The sequence below is a fragment of the Fusarium musae genome, chromosome 2, assembly GCF_019915245.1.
Source record: "Fusarium musae strain F31 chromosome 2, whole genome shotgun sequence".
Classification (NCBI taxonomy): domain Eukaryota; kingdom Fungi; phylum Ascomycota; class Sordariomycetes; order Hypocreales; family Nectriaceae; genus Fusarium; species Fusarium musae.
The window spans coordinates 3,159,984-3,183,084 of NC_058388.1; the positions used below are offsets into that span (position 1 = coordinate 3,159,984).

Consider the following 23,101-nt stretch of genomic DNA (forward strand, 5'->3'; position numbering starts at 1 on the left):
TCAGTATGTACTGGCATTGTCAAATCCCCTGACAAGGTCCGTCCGGCGAGATGACACATGAGTACAGGCTTGCGGCCCCTTGTCGCCACGGCCGCCCAGTACCACAACGGTGGAGACATGTCGAGTACGTTGCTTTTGAGAAGCAGTCTTCTGACCAGTATGTGTCTTTCCCGCTTCTTATATTAGTTTAGGTTTATTGCTTGTGAATCTGTTGAGATTGTAGTCAACCCTACAAATGAGGCGTGTGCAAGGTTTAGAAATAGTAAGGATTATTGACCTCGTTCTAATGTTTTAATTCATCGCTTTTACTATACGATCCAATGTCTGTGTAATTGAAACTATTTCAAGACTAACTAACGGCCGTTCGAATAATATCAATTGTTTCCCGCGAGGTGGGAAACCGTAGACGGCAGAGGTCCTAATACATCAGTTGTCCCTCAATCTACGAAGCAAGCCATTTGCCGTTGACAGAGAAGTTCTCGAGAATTACAAATACCTCGAATACCCGCCAAGACAGAAAGCCAGATAAGAATAATGACTTCGTAGGACCAGACAAGAGGAGACACTCTGCCGTCGCCGTCGTTATTCATCTGGGTCGTCATCCTCGCTGACGCTGCGGTCATCATCTATTCCCAAGACTCGCTGCTTTTGCCCATTCCCATTTTGAACGCCCCAAACGCCGTGAGATGCACCATCGAGAGATGGGAAATCCTCATTATGGACGCCTTTAGCTCTTGTCAGGGGTCTCCTCCAAGAAGAACTGCAAAAACATGTTAGTGAATAATCATCTTGTGCAACTATAGCGTTTGAACTTACGAAGTTGCCACTCATCTTCTGCTCTTGGTCGAGCTGAGATCCGCTCTTGTTAATACGGGGGCGATAGTTGGTGGGATCACGACGGAAAGTGACGTCGAGGTTCTTCAAGAAGGTGTTACAGCCGGTAAGGAGAGATTCTGGCTTGTTGGCATGAGCGTCGATACCAGGTTGTCCGTCGAAGACAATGACACGGTCAGCAAGGTACGTGGCCATGATGAAATCGTGCTCAACGATGAAAGCAGTCTTCTTGGAATGCATGATGAAACGCTTGATGACTCGTGAGGCAATAATACGCTGCTCAGAGTCGAGATAGGCCGACGGCTCATCGATCAGATAAATGTCCGCAGGGATACCCAGGGCAAGGACGATGGCAACACGCTGCAATTCACCACCAGAAAGGTTCTTCACTTCTTGATCAATGAAATCGTCGAGCTTGAGAGGCTTGACGACGTCAGTCTGAAACTGGGGGGACAGGAAAGACTGCTTAATCTTCTTGAAGAAAAGTTGGCGGACAGTGCCGTCGAATTTGGGGGTGATAGTCTGAGGCTTCATGCTGATTCGCATCTCGGGAACGCTTTTCTGACTATCAGGCTTGAGGGCTCCAGCCAAGAGGCGGCAGAATGTGGTCTTTCCGGTACCGTTCTCGCCCATCATGACGATGATCTCAGAATCAGTGAAGTCACCAGCCTCGATGTTGAGCTTGAAGCTGCCGAGGGTCTTCTCCATCTTAGGATAGGTAAAGGCACGAGATTTGTCGATAGCGAAATCATCGGTAGTCTCCGCAATACGGAAGGTCAGAGACTCATCTCGGAATCGCAAGTTCTCAGTCGGAATGTGACCGTCAAGGAAGATGTTGATACCCTCACGAACGGAGTGCGGGAGGGTGACGACACCATAAACGGCGGGCTTTCCGTACAGAACGCAGATATAGTCGGAGAGGTAATCCAAAACAGACAGATCGTGCTCGACAACGATGATATAGCCATTGTCCCGGAGGAGGGAGCGGATGATTGAGGCAGCACTCAGACGCTGCTTGACATCAAGGTATGAACTTGGCTCGTCAAACATATACACATCCGCTGCCTGTACTGAAACCGTGCCAATAGCGAAACGCTGAAGCTCACCACCAGACAGGTGGTTGATGTCTCGGTCCATGATGTGGTTCAACTCGAGAACATTGGCAACCTGCTCCGTATTTCCAAGCGAGGCACGACTCTCGATAAGGAATCGGACAGTCTTGTTGGGACCCCTGACCGCTCTGGGGATCTGGTCGACATACTGAGGCTTGACAACTGCCTTGAGGTCATCTTCGAGAAGCTTGGTGAAGTAGTCTGGCTGTAAGTCAGTAACAACTCGGCTCCTCGCAGGCTTGAGGCAGCTACATACTCTGAAGCTCGGAACCACGAAAGTGCTTGATAACGTCCTCCCAATCAGGAGGGTTGTCGTGTCGGCCCAAGTTGGGCTTGAGCTTTCCGCTGAGAATCTTCAGAGCGGTACTCTTTCCAATACCGTTTGTTCCGACCAAACCGAGAACCTGGCCGGGTCGGGGCATGGGCAGACGGTGCAGCTTGAAACTGTTGGGTCCATATCGGTGGGTGACCTGGCTTTCGAGATTGGTGGGCAAGTTGATGATGGTGATGGCATCGAAAGGGCACTTCTTGGGGCAGATACCGCAACCGATGCAGAGGGACTCGGATATGAACGCGAGCTTAGAGTCGGGCTGGACCTCAATACAGAGTTTTCCGCTGCGAACGACGGGGCAAGACTTTTTGCACTCTTGACGACATTTTCGAGGGCGACACTAAAAGGAGGGGTCAGAAAATGTTTGGCGGGGCAATGTGATGCTGATGATCATGCTAATAACGGACCTTGTCGCTATTGACGATGGCGATACTGTTGATTTCGCGTTAGCGCCTCTTCTTCTTCTTTGTATTTTTATTGCTCTGCATTGTTTATGTGCTTCGTGCCGATCGCATAGACGTACCGGGTGAGCTTGTCCGACATTGTTGTGGTGATGTAGCAGATGTCGCTTCAAAAGTGATTTTGGTGGGGTAAAATTTGTTTCGTGGGTAAGAAAAGAGAGGCGGGGGTCGACGACCAAGAGATCTCGAGCGCACAAGATACAGTGAGTCGCTGGCGCTCGCCGATGCTCTTTGTTCAGCGGGATGCAGGGTGAGAAAGAAATTCGGAGGGAGAAATCAAGGTTAAAGGAAGTTCCAAGGTCAGGCTTTGGGTTGTGCGAGTGGTAATCCAATTTTCAGGCCCTGTCATAGGTTTGGCGGGGGGGCTGTGGACCTACTAAATTAAGAGGTTCGCGTGTCGAGAACTACCTACCATACAGGTCTAACAGTAAATGTGAAGTGTAACCTTGCATGACGTTGTTGCTGCAGCCATCCATTTAACATATTGTCAACTTCACGACTCAAGTACCTTATTACAGCAACTCATGGGCCTCTTGATTCAGCCTATTCCTAACTATCCATGGATGTCTCACTGAGTCGCCAAATACATTAATCAAGTACTGGTCAGGTCAACAGTTTTCCCTGACCTCTCGATATGTCAAACAATTGATTGTGTCCTTGAATATCTACATAGTACCTAGTACCCAGTGCCTAGGTACAATAGGGAGGTCTCTCCAGGGTATCAAACTTACTGATTTATTCCCCCTTCTTGTGCTTTTTACCATCCGGTAATATGACTCTCTTACCTTAGGTTCTTCAGTCAATCCATCAGATGAACAATTCAGTGCCTTGGGGGTTTCTTCGTACAAACGAACCCAAACCGGACAGAGCTGACTCACTCACACTACACGCCACTCTGCTCTGCTCTGCTCTGTACCAACAAACATTTCCTATACACTGGATTGTATCACATCAGAGTTAAAGCCGCGGTGGCTTATGGTGGTCTATCCAGATATCTTATTACTTACAACACCGCCCTGTATTATAGGTTCAAAGGAACAAATTCACCACTACACATGGGCCAATCCGCTCTGTACCATATGACAAGCATTATCGACCGAAACACAAACTTAGTGCGCTACTGTGTATTTCCAGTAAATACATTGCGTTGAAGGCAAATCATATTGCATTGGTGTAATGCTATCTTGGAACCTATGTCGGTATGTGTAGAGCGAAAAGCTAAAATCCGTTATGCGATTTGCCTTCAATTCATTCACATCCACTTCTCCCCTAGTTTTGATAATCAGCACCGAGTTGGGAGACTAAGATAGAAAATCAATAGAAACATCAATTTAACTATTAGCACCTACCTGAGTACCTACCTAGGCTCTACCTAGGTACCTACGGAGTACAGATACCTAAGGTACTAGGTAGTCAGTACCTAGTACCCTAGACTCGCGCTTCGGACTCAGGCAATGGTTTATTGTTACTTTCACTACAATCAATCTCAGTAAGGACAATACAGCCCCTTGGTTGAATCCATGGTAGTGGCGCTAGTCTGTCACGTTCATTTCATTGGTTACTACAGAGTAGGTACTGAATACACACGCAACAGAAAAATAATAGACGTCGAGAAATAGAGCAACTTCAAGCAAGATCAGTCAGAAGCAGACATATTGAGGTTGATACAAGTTCAAGAAAAATAATTAGGTAACGATACCCAAAGCTCTGCCTTGTACTGTGTTTACTTACTAACATAGTACCTACCTCACCTAGGTATTGACTATAAAGTACCTAACTGCTAACATTCGCTTTCGCCAGTGGATTGGTGGCTGAAGATCACGTGATGTACACTCCACCTCTCAGGTGCTCTCAGCCTCTCACCCCCCGTGCAATCAATCCAAATCTTCAGGTTCCTGCCTCTCCACCAAATTGATTCTCCCGTCCCCTACCCACGTCACCGGGCCCCCGATACCCCAAACAGTTCCCGACAGGCAGCCGATAGTATCTAGATGTTGGCTTTCGTCTGCATGTTATACTTTAATGACTTGTGAGTTTCCCTTACCCTTCCTGCCCCTTCTTGTCTCTACCACACTTCTGGCTTGCTGGCCTGTCGCCTATCGTCGATCCCGCCTCGGCCTCGGCCTTGCCTATCACGATATTGCTTCCTCAAGGGCTTTATGCACGCAATAATTCGATGAAAGTTGATGGATTCGATGCTCCACGTTCGTCTGGACCCTCCTGTGACCCGATACGCTGCACCCGAGGCACCTGGTTCTCTCAATTGCGAGTTCGGTGTTTCCATCAAGCGACCATCGATAACTTACACGGGATGCGACAAGTACTTCATCTCTATCGTTTCCCCAATATTCAGACGTTCTAGAGGTCGTTTATGGGTCGCCGGAGTCGCGTCATTCCGTTAATTGCTCATGCGCCCACGTCAGACTGGAATATCAGCTAATATCGTCGCGTCCTCAGTAGGTAGCCTGTATCATCACCAACATGATGTCCACCCCTACTTTGGGGGGCCCCTCCAATGGACATTTGTCGCCGGTTGATGGAATCAGCATGTCGTTTGATACAGGAGATCATGCAACCGATAGCGACTCGCATGATGCCCCCGATCTCACACTCAATCAACCATCACCGGCATCCTCAGACGAGGCGAACAACGATTCCAATATTGTCCACGACAATACACACATGTCAGCGAGTGAACAATCAAGCGAAGACAATGCGTCTGATGATGGAGACTTCGATATGGAGGAGAGCCTCCCATCACAGAACGAAGACGCGATGGAAGACCGCGACAGCTCTACCGACTCGAATCGAGCCTCCAAGCGCAAAGCTCCTGTCGAGGAAGACGAGTACATCAAGGCTAATCCAGAGCTCTATGGGTTGAGGAGAAGTGTACGTTGTGAAAAAATTTCTTTCAAAATCTCTTCAAGTTTGCTGACAAGAAGATAGACGCGACCTCGAGAACAACGAAAAATCGTAGGTCATCGTCGCAATTCGGTATCCGGATATATTATTAACTCACGTATGCAGGTCGAATCTGATGATTCGGATTCTGAACCCCCTGTCAACCGTCGGACAGTCAAGCGGCGACGTGTTGAATCCTCCCGTCCTTGTAAGTTGCCCGTTTTTTACGTGCAATGCCTACCCTCGCCGCCATCATGGTCTAACGCGGTCATCTCAGCATCCAAGATTGGAACTCCAACGTTACGTGCCTCCACAGCCGATTCCGATTCCGATTCCGACACATATGGCGGTGCTCGCGCAAAGAGCCTGCAGAAGAAGGCTCGTATGCAACGCGAAGCACAGCCAGATCTTGCACTTGCTGAAAAGCGCTGGTCGAGTCGTCGCGCTGCACAGGTACAACAAGGAGCATACGAAGAGAGCGACGTCGACGAGGATGATGACGACGAGCTCGCCCCCATGGCGTACACCGTTGACTATATCGACGATTCACCATACATAGAAAAAGTTGTCCGGCATAGGCTCAAAGACGGACTCGAAATTTCCTACGGGTTGACTAAGAACGACTTCGAATACTTCATCAAGTGGCAAGGCAAGTCGCACTTGCATGACACTTGGGAGACGTTTCAAGACATTCGAGATTATCGAGGTTACCGTAAAGTTGAGAATTACTTTAGAAAGGTAATCGAGTACGAGGTGGACATCCGCGTCGGCGATGATATCCCTCCTGAAACGAAGGAGCAATTTTTCCTTGACCGCGAGCGAGACGAGGAAGCATTCGAGGATTACACGAAGGTCGAGCGAGTGGTCGCTGTACGAGACGGTGAAGACGATACTGAGTATCTTGTCAAGTGGAAGGGCCTCACGTACGAAGAATGCACATGGGAAGTCGCGTCAGAAATCAGCGACGCGTTCCAAGACCAAATTGACCAATATCTTGATCGAGCATCACGCTCGTGGCAGTCAGACCGGAAGGAGACGAACCTCGACACAAGATCACGGATGGTCAAGCTCGAGGAGCAACCCGATTTCATCAAAGGCGGCGAACTCCGCAACTTCCAGCTTCGGGGCCTCAACTTCCTGTGTTTGAACTGGACAAAGGGCAATAACGTGATCCTCGCCGATGAAATGGGTCTCGGAAAAACGGTACAGACCGTATCATTCCTCAGCTGGCTCCGTAATGCTCGACGTCAGGAGGGACCATCGCTTGTGGTTGCTCCTCTGAGTGTCATCCCGGCTTGGTGCGACACTTTCAATCATTGGTCCCCTGACATCAATTATGTTGTCTACCTCGGACCCGAGGATGCTCGAAAAATCATTCGTGAGCATGAGCTGCTCGTAGATGGCAACCCAAAGAAGCCCAAGTTCAATGTCCTTGTCACTTCATACGAGTTTATTCTTCAGGACTGGCAATTCCTGCAGTCTATCAAATGGCAGACGCTCGCTGTTGATGAGGCTCATCGCCTCAAGAACCGTGAATCTCAGTTATACAACCGGCTGGTTAGCTTTGGCATTCCTTGCAAGATTCTAATAACGGGAACACCTATTCAAAATAACTTGGCCGAACTTTCTGCTTTGCTCGACTTTCTTAACCCCGGCAAAGTCGACATTGACGAAGATCTTGATTCCCTTTCTGCCAGCGATGCACAAGAGAAACTGCAACAACTTCACAAGGCTATTGCACCTTTCATTCTGCGACGAACAAAGGAAACCGTCGAGTCAGATCTTCCCCCCAAGACTGAGAAGATTATCCGCGTCGAGCTTTCAGATGTCCAGTTGGAGTACTACAAGAACATCCTGACCAGAAACTACACAGCCCTTTGCGATGCCACCAATGGACACAAGAACTCTCTCCTGAATATTATGATGGAACTGAAGAAAATCAGTAACCATCCTTACATGTTTCCTGGTGCTGAGGAGAAGGTCCTGGCCGGCAGCGTCCGCCGTGAAGATCAAATCAAGGGCTTGATTGCCAGCAGTGGAAAGATGATGCTACTCGATCAACTTCTTTCCAAGCTCAACAAAGATGGCCACCGAGTCCTGATCTTCAGTCAGATGGTCAAAATGCTTGATATTCTTGGCGACTACTGCTCTCTGCGGGGTTACAAGTTCCAGAGATTGGACGGCACTATTGCTGCTGGCCCCCGACGCATGGCTATCAACCACTTCAACGCTGATGATAGCGATGACTTTTGCTTCCTTCTCTCTACTCGTGCAGGTGGCCTTGGAATCAACCTCATGACGGCAGACACTGTCATCATTTTCGACTCTGACTGGAACCCTCAAGCTGATTTGCAAGCCATGGCTCGTGCCCATCGCATCGGCCAGAAACGTCCTGTAAACATCTACCGCCTAGTCTCCAAGGAGACTGTTGAGGAAGAGGTTCTCGAAAGGGCTCGCAACAAACTCTTACTCGAATATCTGACCATCCAGGCCGGTGTCACTGACGACGGCAAGGCAGCTTTCAAGGAGGAACTCAATAAGAAGGGTCTCAGGGTCGAAGGCCCGTCTTCGTCTGAAGATATCCAAATGGTTCTCAAGATGCGATCATCTAAGATGTTCGAACAGAGTGGCAACCAAGAACGGCTTGAACAACTCGACATTGACTCAATTCTTGAGAACGCTGAGGTTACCAAGACCAAGGTCGACGACAAGATAAACCTAAGTAGTGGCGGCATCGACTGGGACAATTTCATGCAAATTACTGATGTAAAAGTTGATGACATCAACCTTGATTGGGATCAAATTATCCCCGCCGACAAGATCGCCGAAATCAAGGCCGAGGAAGAAAAGAAACAGCATGAGGCCTACGTTGCCAAGGTGGCGGCTGAAAGTGCTCCACGCAGAGCCGCCATTAAGAGCCGCCACAGAGAGAGCGAACGTGATGTTCGCCTCAAGAAACGACAGAAGGAGCAGCAAGACAAGGAGGAAGACGACCGAAGGCCCGTGCCTCTCGATCCTAAGCGTCCTTTGAACGATAAGGAACAACGTAGTCTAATAAAGGCTTACTTCCGTTACGGCTCAATGGATGATCGCGGGGATGAAATCATCAAGGAAGCCAAGCTGAGAGAAAGGGATCCAGAATACGTCAAGTCGGTCCTCGATGAATTCATCAAGGCAGCCAAGGAGGCGGTGGACGATAACTATGCTCAGATGGTGGAAGAAGAAAAGAGACTCGGGAAGACTCTCACGAAGAAGGACCGCAAGGCTGTTCTGATAGACTTTGGCGATCTCAAGAAGGTCAACGCTGAAACGGCCATAGAACGTCCGAAGCAGCTTCAGCTTCTCCGACAAGTCATACGCAGCCACAATGACTGGCACACGTTTCGTCTCCCTGACGCGACTAAGGCCGCTAGCTACTCTTGTGCTTGGGGTGCTAAAGAAGATGCCATGCTCCTGGTCGGTATTGACAGACACGGCTTTGGCGCTTGGCCTCAGATCCGTGACGATCCTGATCTGGAGATGGTAGACAAACTCTTCCTTGAAGAACATCGCGTGGAGAAGAAGGAGGAGCGTAGCAAGGGCAATGACAAGATGAAGGCTCCTGGCGCCGTTCACCTTGTTCGTCGATCAGAGTATCTGCTTTCAGTCCTGCAAGCAAAACACTCTAACGATCGTGGTGTGCAGCGAGCAGTAGAGAATCATCACCGCAACAACAAAAAGACAATTGCCAATGGCCACCGTGGGAGTGCCACAGCGTCGCCTGCTCCGCACAATGGCAAGAAGTCTCGCGACCGCGACAGAGACCACCTCCATGGTGACCTGCACCGATCCCGAAGCCATGTGGAGGAGCGTGGAACCCCACGGCCGGATTTCAAGCGAAAACATTTGTCTCACGAAGATAGCCGCAGCCCCAAGCACCGCCGCATCGAGGAGCATCGTCGATCCAGTAAGCATGGAGAGGACAGGGAGAGGACAGAGAAGCGGCGCCATCGGGATGATGAGGACCGACGTGATGAGCGCCGAGACGAACGACGGGATGACAGACGACATGATAAACATCGCCTCAGCCACAGTCATCGCGATGATCGTCGGGAAGACCGCCGAGATGACCGACGTGACGACCGACGTGATGATAGGCGACATGACCGACATCGTGAAGATCGTGATCGTGATCGCGAACGAGAGCGAGAGCGAGCCCATGACTCGCATCCTCAGGATGAGCGCCGAGCCAAGGCTCTGCGAAGACTGGACGAGCTTCGCCGGATTGGCGACAACAAAGATAAGAGAGCTGAGGACAACGACGCCATGATTTGGTTTCTACTCAAGCCGGTCCGAGAGAACTTTGAGAGGATTCTTTCTACAACCAAGGACAACGTCAAGTCAAGCAAGGAGCGGGCGTCTATCTTTGGCGTCGAGCTGGTCGTTATCGGCACTTTTCTCGACGAGAAATTGGCAGCCACTGCTGCTGACGAAGGTCTCAAGAGCAACTTCTGGTGAGTCTTGTGACGATGTACAGCTTCTTGTGACAGGTCCAACTAACACTTATGATAGGGACTTTCTGGCAGCTTTGTGGCCTGTAGATGATACAAGCAAGAGCGTCACGGGAAAGCGATTGAGCAACATGTACCGCACTCTACACTCCCGTAGCAAGGGATCCGGTTCGACCAAAACCAATGGTGCATAGTCACCGTCACCATCAGCTAAAGGAAAGCAACGGATGATTTCTAACAAGGAACAATCAGTACGAAACCAAAACAAACACACCTACCTCCCTGTTACGAGCAGATTATACCTGATATTGTTTCATTATGACTTGAGCATCTTTTTATTCAGTTTCCGGCATAGGATCGGCGTTTGGTTGCGCATACCTCAAAATACAGAGGCAGTCAGCATGTTTGCCCTTTACTACACTTGACTGCATTTTGAGCAAGAACAACGTGTGGAAAGATCTGAGGTTCAGGTTCAGACCATACCCGGATAGCATGGTATAGGACTTGTCATATGTGGAGTTGTCTCATCTTGATCGACTTGGCTGTTGCCAAGATTATACACACTTACGTTGGGGGGCCACGTCTTATGCATTTGAGCTAGGGTAGCGTTGCGCGTCTTTGTTGAACTGGATTTGTTATCTGGGGCTCGGTGTTGGCCATCTGCTCAACACAGCTCAAGAATGGGAGGTGAGAAGGTGATGCGGAGGCCAACACAATGCATAGAGACCCATATTGTTGTTAGATGAAGATTACTGCATGGCATGGACAGTGGATAAAAAAGAAACGAGCAACAACTGCCAGGCGATGGCTTCTGCTTGGGTTAATAGAAGCTCTAAACTATAAAGAAAGATGAACAACTCCGAGGTTCGCATTAACCTGTGCCGTCTTGATATGTACGATATTTTCACGTAGTATGTATATATATCATGCTGTGGTTATATAGCACATGATGATGCCCATTCCAGGGCTGCTGCAAGCAACCACAATGTGTGTTATTCAACGTCAGGCTTATTGGCATGGACGATAAAAATATGATTCCTTCGTAGATATCTGGCAGTTCCTTTCTTTGAGAAGTTCAATAGTCTATGTGATTCCCTAGCCTAGCTAGTCAGCCAGATATGTCAATGCCTAACACCGAGATTGAATGTGCTCGAAACATTGCCCTTCTTTACTACCTCGGTAGAATTGGCTGCAAGCCCCAAAGGAACAGCATTCAAGACTGCGAGCCTATGTGCAAGGCAGACATCAACAGGGCACTGTCTTTGCAGGATGAGAAGTTACTCACATCAACACTGGCGTTTCTTTCGAGTATCCGAGATGATGCTATGAGGGTCACAGCAGTCTGTGTAGAGGAGAATAAATCTAGTGTTGTGGTCATGGTTGCAGCCAATGCAAAGGATAGTCATAACTCACCATCATATTTTGACGCTGCCAAGGAAGGGTTTGATAAGATATTCAGATCACTCAGTTTGTCTGGAGACTCCAGGTAAGTCAAGGGACACAGCAGGCACCTTCTGAGCTCTCTAACGAAAATACCAGTATCTTCTGAGAAACTTGACAGTCAGATTATCCGCATTGTCATCTCTATGTGTCGAAGCCGATCAATGAGCAGAGTGAGATTCATCAAGCGCGGCCAAAGACAAGGCTTTGATCCCGTATTAAAGAAAGTCAAGAGAGAGATGGCTCAATTCACAATGGATGACGACAAGAAGGAGTATATGAGACTGGGCCAAGTGCTTATTTCCAGTTTGGATGATGTTCAAATCACGTTGGCCAGAGATCCATCCAACACATCAGCATTGGACAAGAAGTTGGAGTTGATTATCAACACATTTGGCGATATCTCGAGAACATCAAGTCTTCCAACAATGCTGCTCCAAGATACTGGACCGAGGATGGAACCGGATTTGTGCAGTTGCTTATTGAACCCGTTAACAAATTGGCGCATAGTGAAACCTGTGCTTGGACACTAGTGAAGCTTTCGAGGACGTATTCGATTCTTGGAGATACTTCCACTATCCCCGCCAGACTTGATGAAACAGCATTCGGGAAGCCACCAGCAGAAACCATGATCTTCAAGTTGGAAGAGCATTTGAAGACGCTCAGAAAGGAGTACAACACCAATTGAGACTTGGGCAACTTCGATCGAAGACCGGCAGCGACTACGATAAAATTCTGGGAGGACTTTCTTGAGAATCACGAATGAGCCCAAAGATTCACGCTGAAATGCAACTCATGAGGCACCTTGAGCGTCACCCAAGCTCGAAACCTCCCCGAGTTATCGCCTCCAACAAAGATGCGTGTTTCCTATGCAACGCCTTTATATCGTTCCATGGAGAGTACATGATACCCAAGACACACGGGAGAATCTATCCTGGATGGAGGCAGCCATCGACTGGGCTCGATGAGACTAGGAGACTATGACCCGAGCCACTGTCAGTTGGGGTCGCTGCCGTACTGGCTTCTGAGTGGCATATGATGACTTGACAATACTAATTCTAGCATCTTATATGCCGTATCAGAGGCATTATATAGAATGGATGCTTGGGTATAATGTCCTGCATTCAGTTGTTGACTGACTTGGACGAATGAGAGGGGCAAACCTATAGATAAGGTACCTAAGTAACTGCAATCAATGACCGACCACGAATACCATGGAGAGATCGACTCAAGCTCCTGTTACCTCTTGAATAGCCATCTCATATCTAGCACAGCTCACAACACTAGGACGAAACGTGGTCGCAGTGGGCGGGCATTGATTTGTTATTCTCATGTCTCATACATGAACAAATAAACGACGCTCATTGACTGCATCATGATATGCTGTGGATCCGTGGGGAAACACCAAATCACCACCGCCTTGTCCCTCGTCCTCTCACTCAATCGATCTCATGCATAACATATCCTGAAATATCGCATCATAAATAAATCACTCTACTTCTTATTAGCACCGCATATTACAGCAGCTCACCAAATAACAATCCCGATATCTCCACCTCCACCAACACCAACACCAACACCAACACCAACACTACAACGCCACCATGTCAACCTATACTCTTGAGCGTCAAATCGCAGAGCTCGCCGTGCTACGGGCATCGATCCTGACAAAAAGAGTCCAGTCGACCGTCAGCGGCATTTCAAAATCAGACGACTCTCCCGTTACCGCCGCTGACTTCGCTGCTCAAGCTGTTCTCATCAGCGCCCTCCGCAAGGCATTTCCCGGTGACAACTTCGTCGGCGAGGAAGATTCTAGCGCTCTTAGAGAAGATCCCGCCTTGAAGCAGCGTGTTTGGGAACTTGCCTCTGGCGCTCACCTCGAGAACTCAGACGACGAAGCCCTCCTTGCGAGCCCCAAGGATGTTGAGGAGCTTCTTGAGGTGATCGATCTTGGAGGACGTGGTCAGGGTGGGAGAAAGGGGCGATTCTGGGTAATGGATCCTATCGATGGAACAGCTACGTTCCTCAAGGGAGAACAATACGCTGTCTCCCTAGCCTTGGTGGAGGATGGAAAGGAGGTCGTTGGTGTTTTGGGCTGTGCAAACCTCAAGCCCGTGGATGATAAAGTTGCAGAGTCAACCATCGACAAAGATGGTTTGGGTCTTATGCTCACCGCAGTTCGCGGTCAAGGCACCACGATTCGCAAAATGGACTTCAGCGGTCTCCAGCCAGCTCAGCCTCTTGACAGCGTCGCCAAAGCCTCAAGCCCCGCTGAAGCTCAGATCATCAACTACTCGAGTGGTTCGACGTCTCGTCACGACCTCATCCGCAAACTCGCAAGCTCTTTCGGTGCTGAATTTCCAAACATCGAGCTGTACTCATCACACATCCGTTATGCGGCACTCCTCGTTGGCGGCGGTGATTTCCAGCTGCGCATCCCTTCATCTGACGATGTCGTGATGCATATCTGGGATCATGCTGGAGCTCAGCTTATCTTGACCGAAGCCGGCGGTAAAGTAACCGATCTCAACGGCAAGGATATGGACTTTGGAGCTGGAAGGGATCTGAGCCAGAACAATGGATTGCTTGCAGCGAGACAGGGTATCCACGCTGCCGTTCTTGAGAGTATGAAGACGATTCTTGCTGAAGACGCCGCCTCCACTTAACCAGCTATAATATAAAAAGCTCTATCGAGAATCTCAAAAGATAACGAAACTTAATCCAAGATGCTGGCATCTACGTTCACATCCATATTCTATACATGCCAAACCCATATCTCACATCAAGCTGCTTCGGCCTCCAATCTCCATGCTTCCCTGCCCATCCTTCATTTGGCCACTTCTACCCACAACAAACTCGGTATATATCCTCTGCAATCTGGCCTTCTCCTCAGAACTGATACTCGCCCGTGTGTTATCCAGAGCCTTTATGAGGTGGTCCCATTCAATCACCACTTCCCTCTGATCGCTGCTTTGCGCCTTGGCGTCTGTGTTGGCGGCGGGAGCCCCATGGATTTGCTTCAACTTCTTACGAGCTATCTTGATCTCTTCAAGCTTTGCCAAAATAGATGCGTTCTCCACCAGAGCAGCAGACTTGCTTTTTGGCGTCGCCTCAGTCAGAGGTTTGGCGTCTTTACCATAACGGAACTGGACGAAGCTAGGTGTGGTATTCGACTTTCCATTGGTTCCGTTGGGTCGTTTAGAAGTAACTGTAGGTCCATCAACATCCAAAACATCGTGAATAGCCTCGAGCTGAGCATTGGAAACAAGAGCCTGAAGGTCAGCACCCGAGAAGCCCTCAGTACGGCGAGCAATGTCCGTCAGTGGCCCATCGGATTCGGTCAACTCATCCGAGAGTCTGACTTTTTGAAACAGCGCCTTGATAATGTCAACACGATCGTCCAGAGAAGGCATATCGCACAACAAAGACTTGTCCAGACGGCCGGGACGAAGAAGAGCAGGATCGATCAGGTCAGGTCGTGAAGTAGCTGCCAGCACGTAGACACCGGACAGCCCTTCGGCACCATCCATCTGTGTAAGAAGCTGGTTGACCACACGGTCCGTAACACCCGTAGAGTCGTGTCCTCTCTTGGGTGCAATGGAGTCAAACTCATCGAAGAAGAGTACACATGGCTTCGCCGCCTGGGCCCTATCAAACAGATCTCGAACACTCTTCTCAGAGGCACCGATATACTTGTTCAGAATTTCAGGGCCCTTGACACTGATGAAATTGAGGCCACACTCGCCGGCAACAGCGCTGGCAAGAAGTGTCTTACCGCAACCAGGATATCCGTAAAGAAGAAGGCCGGATCGAAGGCGTAGCGGACACTGCGCAAAGATTGGCGCATATTTAGTTGGGTATTGTAGCGTCTCCAAGAGCACTTGTCGTGTCTCTTGCAGTCCTCCAATCGACTTGAAGCTTGTTGACGAACTCTGCAGCGACACATTCCTCAATGAGGCTGGCGTGAACCCCTTGAGAGCCTTGTCAAAATCAGCCCTTGCCAAGTGAATGGCGCCTGTCGAGTCTGGCGACTCAGCGATGGCACGAATGATAGCCTCGTTCCTCGCACGAGACACAAGGACATTGATGTCGCCGGGCATGTAGCCGTCTGTAGACCCAGAAATGTCAAGGAAGTCAAGATCTGGGTCCAAGATGAAGCCGCTCGTCTTTGTCGGATGACTCTCCTTGCTTGCATGACTAGCGCCATCCATCCAAGCACCACTGTCCTCCGTCATGCTGCCGTCGGCAGTTTGTGGTCGGCTTTCATCGCTGAACTGTGTCTGAGCTTCGTCAGCCGTTATGGCATCCTGCATAACGATAGATTCCATCACTCGGCGTCTCGATTCCTTATCGGGCGCCTTGAGTTCGACGATCTCGCGCACGACATGGCCACTGACTACAACACCATTGATCGACTCCTTGCCCTCAGCTGTGGCCAGGAGAACAACACCGCTGTCACGGGTACAGTATTGCCTGACGATCGAGCACAGGATCTCACCGACTTGCCTGCTCCTTCCATTGTCATTGCCAACCTGAAGTTCGGTTTCTACAGGACAAAGCTTGTCCAGGTCATCAAGAACTACCACAGCTTTTCCGTTCAAGCGTGCACCCCAGCTGGCAGTGGCGAACAAGCGGTTCAAAGTTTCCTTTATGGTTGAGATCCGTGTCTCGTCATTGACTAGTTTCCGACAAGGGTAGTATAATGTATGGAATAATGAATCTTGTCGAAGTTTTTGTGCCAAGTGTCGAGCAATTGAAGATTTTCCGGATCCCATGCCACCAGTGAGAAGGACCGAAGAAAGGTGGACAAGATTAGACTGTAAACTATCCAGCAAGGAGTCGATTCCAACAAGGAGAGAATCGTGGGTTGGTTGACGCTCAAACCCATCCGTTTCGGTCAGCCATGATGGCCGAGGGGTTGGTGGCTGAAAGTCAATCGGGAGTTTAGTATCGAGTCCAAGAAGCCAATTCGCAGCGTCTTTGTTCTCCTGAAAATCACCACCAAAGGCAAATTTAATGATGCCGCCTTCCCACCCCTGAGGAGGATCAAGACCGCCGTATAAGCTAATAATGGAGCCGTCTGTCAGAGGCCCTTGAAGAAGCCCGTCAGTACCTCTAGTAGCGGCATAGATTTGTCGGAACCGCTTCGCAGACTCTTCCTTCTCAGCCTTGGATTCTCCACCAAACCGGAGGCCTTCGACCGTCTTTGCATTTGTGGCGAAAGGAAAAACCTTGATGCTCTGAACCGCAGTTTTGGGGAGTTGCTGTGGAGCTGCTTGAAGCTTGACTATCCCGCCAACCATGCCAGAACACCCAAGACTTGCACAAAGGGACGACGAAAGAGCAACTGATTGACTGTTGGGAGGATCAATCCATGATCTGAGATGAGCAATGACTTTTGTGGCCGCAGTCGTCCCAGCAGGAACGCCACCTTCTTCTGGTTGGGGCTGTTGCAGACCAGCTGGTCTAATAACATCGACCGCGACATAGTTGACCCCTTTGAAGGCTTCGCCGGAGAGAAGGTCGTGATCAACCCAAACACTCATGTCCTGAACCAGGGGTCCTTCATCAAACCATTCTTCACATGAGCTTCGGTCAAGACCACGCAGAAACATAGTAGGCCTCCGCTCTTCCTTGGCGCTTCGCCGGCGCACCGTACTGGTCGCGCTTCGTTTGGACTTGGAAGTGCTGGCTACGCTGCGGTGGTCGCCTGAGCTGTGCGAGCTCTTTTGCCTCGTCTTTGGTGCAACGATGACCTCGGCATCGGGAGATATCTTTGCGAATGGCACGTCGGCCGGGGGTGAAGGGTCCAGCGAAATGACTTTAATACTTGCAGTCGATGTCGGAGATAGATGCAGTGTCAACGCATGGGGCTCGACGGGGTTGTCGCCAATTTTGTATAGCGGGTTCGGGAGCGCTCGAATTTGAGAGATGAGGTTCAGTTCAAGAAATGTCGCATGTAGCTCAATGATCTCCCAGTCCTCCGGTGTAAGGGGTTCAATGTTGATCGTATGCGCCAGCGGAGGATCAAGATGAATGGTGGCCGTGATCTTCTGCCCTTCTGATATACCTAGTGACTTGGCTAGTGTGGCATCGAGTTCGACAAGCTGAACCTCCTGATCGCGGGATGACCGCGAGCCATTGGGTCCATCGCGGGCCCCAGGAGGAGCGGTCCTCCTCTTGCTGGGCATACCTGTCCATCCTACGAATATTGAGCGCTGCTGGGAGCCGGCTCCTGTCGGCGAGGCCTCACGATAGCTGAGCTCGATGATGACATTTTGTGCAGGCTATAAGTTATGGTCAGAAAACTTGCCAGTGGAGCAAATCAGGGAAGAAGAAGGTTCTTACAGTATTGACATTGACTAGGAGGGAGACCAGTGATGTAGGAAGGTTGACCAAGCAGCTCTTGAGGTGAGATAGGGATATCTCCGCCGAGACGGACTGCGCATTTCGTCTGGGAGGCATGATGCGCTTGGGCAATTGAGAAGACTCGAATTCGATTTGAGTCGGCCTCTCACGAGAGGATATTATTACTTGTCGGTGGGAAGAAGCACAGCTCAGCTCAGCTCAACTCAGCTCAGGTGCCGAAACATTTCCGATCTGGAGTCCCTTTCTCGTCCCGCAGCCGAGGTCCCTACACGTGCTCGGTGATCATCCCCGTCCCTTCCCCAGCTTTAGACTACCTAACTACCTACAGCTTCGGTGGGTGGCCCATGCTTTCCTGCGATACCGCTGTGGCTGTAATGGTGGCGGGTGTCAATTAAACTCTGCATGTGGCTGTGCGTCGCGAAACGCGAAAAGACGCGTTCGCTGTGCGCGCTTGCCCGTGGAGGGAGGCAGGGCCCATCGCAACCACCGTTGCCCCCCTGCGACTGGCCCCGAGTCCACTCAATTTGTGCATCGCGATCGCATCTCTCCATTCGCTTTGTACTATACAGCACCGCACCGCACAAACTTGATCTTCCAGCGCTCTTCAAATTTGAGATCCTTATAAGATTTCTTCATAATGGCGCTGCGCGAGTTCAAGGCCCCTGTCAGCTATGAGAAGCAGCAACGTCAGTACATTTCCTGCTGCACTTAGCTCCCCACATAAGCTAATCATCGGTATAGATGCCTTTCAGGAGTTCTTGACGGGATTCAAGACATCACCAGAGCAAACCATCACAACTGCACTAGGCAATATCACCATCGGAGAAGATGACCTCGACGACGAGTATGATTTAATGGATGAGGATGGGCAAGATGCGAACCGGCAACAAGCCAAGGAGCGGCGTGCTCCTCAGTATAAGTACAAGAGTATGCTGCAGCAACTCTCGGATCGAACGATTGACGAGGCGACGATTGATCTTGACGATTTAGCAACCGTATGATTTGCGATACTCCCTTTTCCACCAAAGTACTAACATGCTTGTAGTGGGAGAACCAAGCGTTCGACCGCGAGGACAGTATGAGACTTGTTGATTCCATCGAGATGAACACAAAACACTACGTCGAAATATTTTCCCGAGCTGTGGATGAGGTCATGCCTCCAATGAGCGCGGATGTGAAGTAAGTACTCGAGTGACCCAAATGTTGATGCACCGGATTGACCAGCGAATAGCTTCAAGGACGACGTTCTCGACGTGTTGATGGCTCGACGACAAATCCGAAACCGAGAACTGGACGAAGCCGCTGAGCGAGACCCTACTGCTGCAGATGACAAGTTCCCTGCCGAGCTCACTCGCAGGTATACCCTCGTGTTCAAGCCCAGGACTGGCACCTCAAGCCAATCCACAAAAGCTCTGGCAGTTCGACAAGTGCGCGGCGAGCACTTGGGTCATCTTATTACCATTCGTGCGATCGCCACTCGAGTTTCTGATGTCAAACCTATCGTTCAAGTCAGCGCCTACACTTGCGACAGATGTGGCTGTGAAATCTTCCAGCCTGTTACTGACAAGCAATATGGCCCCTTAACTATGTGCCCCTCTGAGGACTGCAAGCAGAACCAGGCCAAGGGTCAACTCAACCCTTCTTCGAGAGCCTCAAAGTTCTTGCCTTTCCAGGAGGTCAAGGTCCAGGAGATGGCCGAGCAGGTCCCAATTGGTCAGATTCCTCGAAGTCTTACCGTCCTCTGCCATGGCACTCTTGTCCGCCAAATTAATCCTGGTGATGTTGTCGATATCTCGGGCATCTTCCTCCCCACCCCTTATACAGGTTTCAAAGCGATGAAGGCTGGTCTGCTCACTGATACTTATCTCGAGGCACATCACGTTCTCCAACACAAAAAGGCATACAGTGAGATGATTGTTGACTCCACACTGGTCCGTCGGATTGAAAAATACCGCCAGACTGGCCAAGTCTACGAACTGTTGGCGAAGTCAATTGCTCCCGAAATCTTCGGACATCTTGATGTTAAAAAGGCTCTTCTTCTTCTACTTATTGGTGGTGTGACGAAGGAAATGGGAGACGGAATGAAGATTCGTGGCGATATCAACATCTGCTTGATGGGTGATCCTGGTGTGGCCAAATCTCAGCTCCTCAAGTACATTTCAAAGGTCGCCCCTCGTGGCGTCTACACCTCAGGTCGTGGAAGCAGTGGTGTCGGTCTCACGGCCGCTGTTATGCGTGATCCTGTCACAGATGAAATGGTTCTTGAAGGTGGTGCTCTCGTCCTGGCCGATAACGGAATCTGCTGTATTGATGAGTTCGACAAGATGGACGAGACTGACCGTACAGCCATTCACGAAGTAATGGAACAGCAAACAATATCCATTTCAAAGGCCGGAATCTCAACAACCCTCAACGCTCGCACCTCTATTCTTGCCGCCGCTAACCCTGTTTATGGACGATATAATCCTCGAATCTCCCCTGTCGAAAACATTAATCTCCCCGCCGCGCTGTTATCCCGTTTCGATATCCTATTCCTGCTTCTTGATACCCCTACGCGCGAAACAGACGAACAGCTTGCCAAGCACGTTGCGTTTGTGCACATGAACAGCCGACATCCCGATATCGGTACTGATAATGTTGTCTTCAGTCCTCATGAAGTGCGATCCTACATTGCCCAAGCAAGGACATACCGACCTGTCGTTCCTGAAACGGTCTCTGAGTACATGATCAAGACATACGTACGCATGCGAGACCAGCAGCAGCGCGCTGAGAAGAAGGGCAAGCAGTTTACCCACACAACCCCTCGTACCCTCTTGGGTGTTGTCCGTCTGGCCCAGGCCTTGGCCCGACTTCGATTCAGCAATGAGGTCACTCAAGACGATGTTGATGAGGCTCTCAGACTAGTCGAGGCTAGCAAAGAAAGTCTGAACAACGATCTTGGCACTGGTCGAGCGCACGCGGATCCCAGCAGCAGAATTTACAATTTCGTCAAGCAACTTGCTGATGCCGGTCAATGCCGTCCTGAGGATACCGCTGGCGAGGAAGATCTGGGTATTGAGCTGAGCATGACGCAATTAAAGGCGCGAGTCATCGCTCGAGGCTTTACTGCCGACCAGTGGTCCAACGCTGTGCAAGAATACACCACCATGGATGTAAGTACTTTTTTTTGGAGACGCTCCTTCGTATATGAACAAATCGCTAACAATGGTTAACAGGTCTGGCAAACCACCAGGAATGGTGCAAGACTGGTATTTGTCAACAGCGATCTTGATAACGACCAAGAGGATGACATGGATTTTTGAGAGCTGGGCATGTAACGAAGTAAGATGTTCTATGTAAAGGTCTGGCGTTTTGGCATATGAAGGTAGATGAGAATAGTATGCTGGTAGAGCTCTGTCAATGATGAGAATTGGGCATGAGGTTTCTATCACAACAAACACCAACCAATAAATAACTCAGCTGCAATAACAAGCATAAAGCTTTAATCCTTCGTGTAGCACAGATGGTATGCAAAGAAGCAGTGCATTTTTCGGGTTTCAAACACCAGTATTGTACATTTCTAGAATACATTTACAGCCTCATTTGCATCAATGCAGCACGCTCCATCTCACCAACATTACCGTGGCCGCCCACGGTCCACTTCTCGGACACTGTTCTTGAATTGAGAACATGTCGAAAAAGCCCGCTGGCGCCCCAGTATTCCATTAAAGAGCGAGCCTCGTCCTTCGTGATACCCTCAAGACGGAGAACCCAGCTGTTCTTGAGCGCCTCGTACACACGCTCGTCATATTTGCGCTCATAGGGGTCAGGCTTGGGGATCTCACGGCCCGCCTGGCCAGCCTCGAGCTGCGAGAGAACAAGCTCTTGTGATGGATGGTGATGGGAGTTGTTCTCTGAGGTGGCGGCGATGACAGCACCGCCATTACGGAGAGGAGTCTTGCCAGATAGGGCGTCAATGAAGAGGCGGACAAGAGCCAGTTCATGGGCATGTACCTCGTTGAACGAGGGGTCTCTGTAATCACTGATCTTGTTGATGTGGGCAAGACCGTCAAGAGCAAAGAGAACGGGGGGTCGCCCAGGCAGGGTGAGCTCAGTCCATAGGGCAAGGAGGGTTGGCCATGCGTACTCGGCCTCCTTTGCGCTGAGAGCCAGATCAGCGAGGGTAGCGCCCTCCTTGAGGTTAGTGAACTTGGACCAGTCCTTCTCGATGTTGAGTTTTTCAAGAACGACACGGTTGGCTCTATAGAGGCTCTGTATCATCTTAAGGCAGTAGATGGGTTGGGAGAACTGCATTGGCTCAGTCTTGGGAATGGGCGAGTATTCAGTGTTGCCGTTGGTCAGATCCTGACCTGTTATGGTCAGTCAGAGGCATGAAAACGTGAAGGGGTCGTTCGGGGTTATGTACCTTCTGGGACATGGAATACCACCCAGTTGTTAAGAAGTGCATATGCCATAGCCTGTAGCATGGCCATACTCTTTCCAGACAGCTTACTACCCGTCAACACACACTTAAGAGCCGTCTTTTCTTTGGCCGATAGCTCAAGTTTCTTCATCAACTCGACTGTCTCTTTGCGCTGCAGAACATGGGGTTTTCGGAATAAGTTCCATGTCTGTGTCGTCTTGAAAGCCTCGAGGGCACGGAGATGATCCACAACCTGATCAGGAATAGCAAACATCTTTCCAGCACTCTCAGCCTTGGTCATGTTACTGGCATCCAGATTTGCAAGGCCTGCGACAGGTAGAGCACTGTTATTGCTGAGCTGGATGCGCTTTCGGAAGGCCTTTCGCTCGCCAGGCTGAGGTTTTCGGACAGGCGTCACATTGGCACGTTTCTTATAGGACTTCTTGACCTTTTGTGGAAGGTCTCGGCGGCTCTTGATTGCCGGAGGAGCTGAGACGGCGAGAGCAGCGGTTGAAGTTGAAAATGGGGCGAGGAGAACCGGTATAATTCGAGAAGCCCTGGGAATAGTCGGCCTCATGAGGCATCGAAGCGAATTGGCGGACGCCATTGCTTGCAACACTGTCCCAAACTGACGGCTGACAGGCTCTTCTTAGATATAGATGGCGAGAGCGGCGTCTATCGTCGATTTGACGCCAATTGGGCCGGTTCTACGACGCTCGTTTAGAGGCCGTCGTGAGCTGAAGTTGAATGCTGTTTCGAAA

The 23,101-nt window shown here is 50.0% G+C and overlaps 7 protein-coding genes across 7 annotated transcripts; 4 read left to right on the top strand and 3 right to left on the bottom strand.

Annotated features, from left to right (window-relative positions):
- Positions 1–727: 727 nt before the first annotated feature.
- Positions 728–2,820, bottom strand: RLI1 (Fe-S cluster-binding ribosome biosynthesis protein; the record flags this gene model as incomplete). Its single annotated transcript, XM_044820604.1, has 5 exons — positions 728–760; positions 817–2,147; positions 2,203–2,617; positions 2,685–2,709; positions 2,801–2,820. 5 exons carry the CDS (start codon positions 2,818–2,820, stop codon positions 728–730), a joined length of 1,824 nt encoding a protein of 607 aa, XP_044684904.1.
- Positions 2,821–5,222: 2,402 nt separating this feature from the next.
- J7337_002879 (uncharacterized protein) lies at positions 5,223–10,323 on the top strand (the record flags this gene model as incomplete). The annotated part of the gene is made up of 4 exons (XM_044820605.1): positions 5,223–5,627; positions 5,766–5,847; positions 5,917–10,132; positions 10,191–10,323. The coding sequence occupies 4 exons, from the start codon at positions 5,223–5,225 to the stop codon at positions 10,321–10,323; spliced, it is 4,836 nt and encodes a 1,611-aa protein (XP_044684905.1).
- Positions 10,324–11,247: 924 nt separating this feature from the next.
- J7337_002880 (uncharacterized protein) lies at positions 11,248–12,257 on the top strand (the record flags this gene model as incomplete). The annotated part of the gene is made up of 3 exons (XM_044820606.1): positions 11,248–11,615; positions 11,691–12,043; positions 12,103–12,257. The coding sequence occupies 3 exons, from the start codon at positions 11,248–11,250 to the stop codon at positions 12,255–12,257; spliced, it is 876 nt and encodes a 291-aa protein (XP_044684906.1).
- A 916-nt stretch (positions 12,258–13,173) lies between these two features.
- Positions 13,174–14,235, top strand: J7337_002881 (uncharacterized protein; the record flags this gene model as incomplete). The annotated part of the gene is made up of 1 exon (XM_044820607.1): positions 13,174–14,235. One exon carries the CDS (start codon positions 13,174–13,176, stop codon positions 14,233–14,235), a length of 1,062 nt encoding a protein of 353 aa, XP_044684907.1.
- A 111-nt stretch (positions 14,236–14,346) lies between these two features.
- J7337_002882 (uncharacterized protein) lies at positions 14,347–18,034 on the bottom strand (the record flags this gene model as incomplete). Its single annotated transcript, XM_044820608.1, has 2 exons — positions 14,347–17,856; positions 17,918–18,034. 2 exons carry the CDS (start codon positions 18,032–18,034, stop codon positions 14,347–14,349), a joined length of 3,627 nt encoding a protein of 1,208 aa, XP_044684908.1.
- Positions 18,035–18,575: 541 nt separating this feature from the next.
- Positions 18,576–21,240, top strand: J7337_002883 (DNA replication licensing factor MCM7; the record flags this gene model as incomplete). Its single annotated transcript, XM_044820609.1, has 5 exons — positions 18,576–18,624; positions 18,680–18,933; positions 18,984–19,117; positions 19,170–21,090; positions 21,154–21,240. The coding sequence occupies 5 exons, from the start codon at positions 18,576–18,578 to the stop codon at positions 21,238–21,240; spliced, it is 2,445 nt and encodes an 814-aa protein (XP_044684909.1).
- Positions 21,241–21,508: 268 nt separating this feature from the next.
- On the bottom strand, positions 21,509–22,947 carry J7337_002884 (uncharacterized protein; the record flags this gene model as incomplete). Its single annotated transcript, XM_044820610.1, has 2 exons — positions 21,509–22,287; positions 22,344–22,947. 2 exons carry the CDS (start codon positions 22,945–22,947, stop codon positions 21,509–21,511), a joined length of 1,383 nt encoding a protein of 460 aa, XP_044684910.1.
- Between the last annotated feature and the right edge of the window lie 154 nt (positions 22,948–23,101).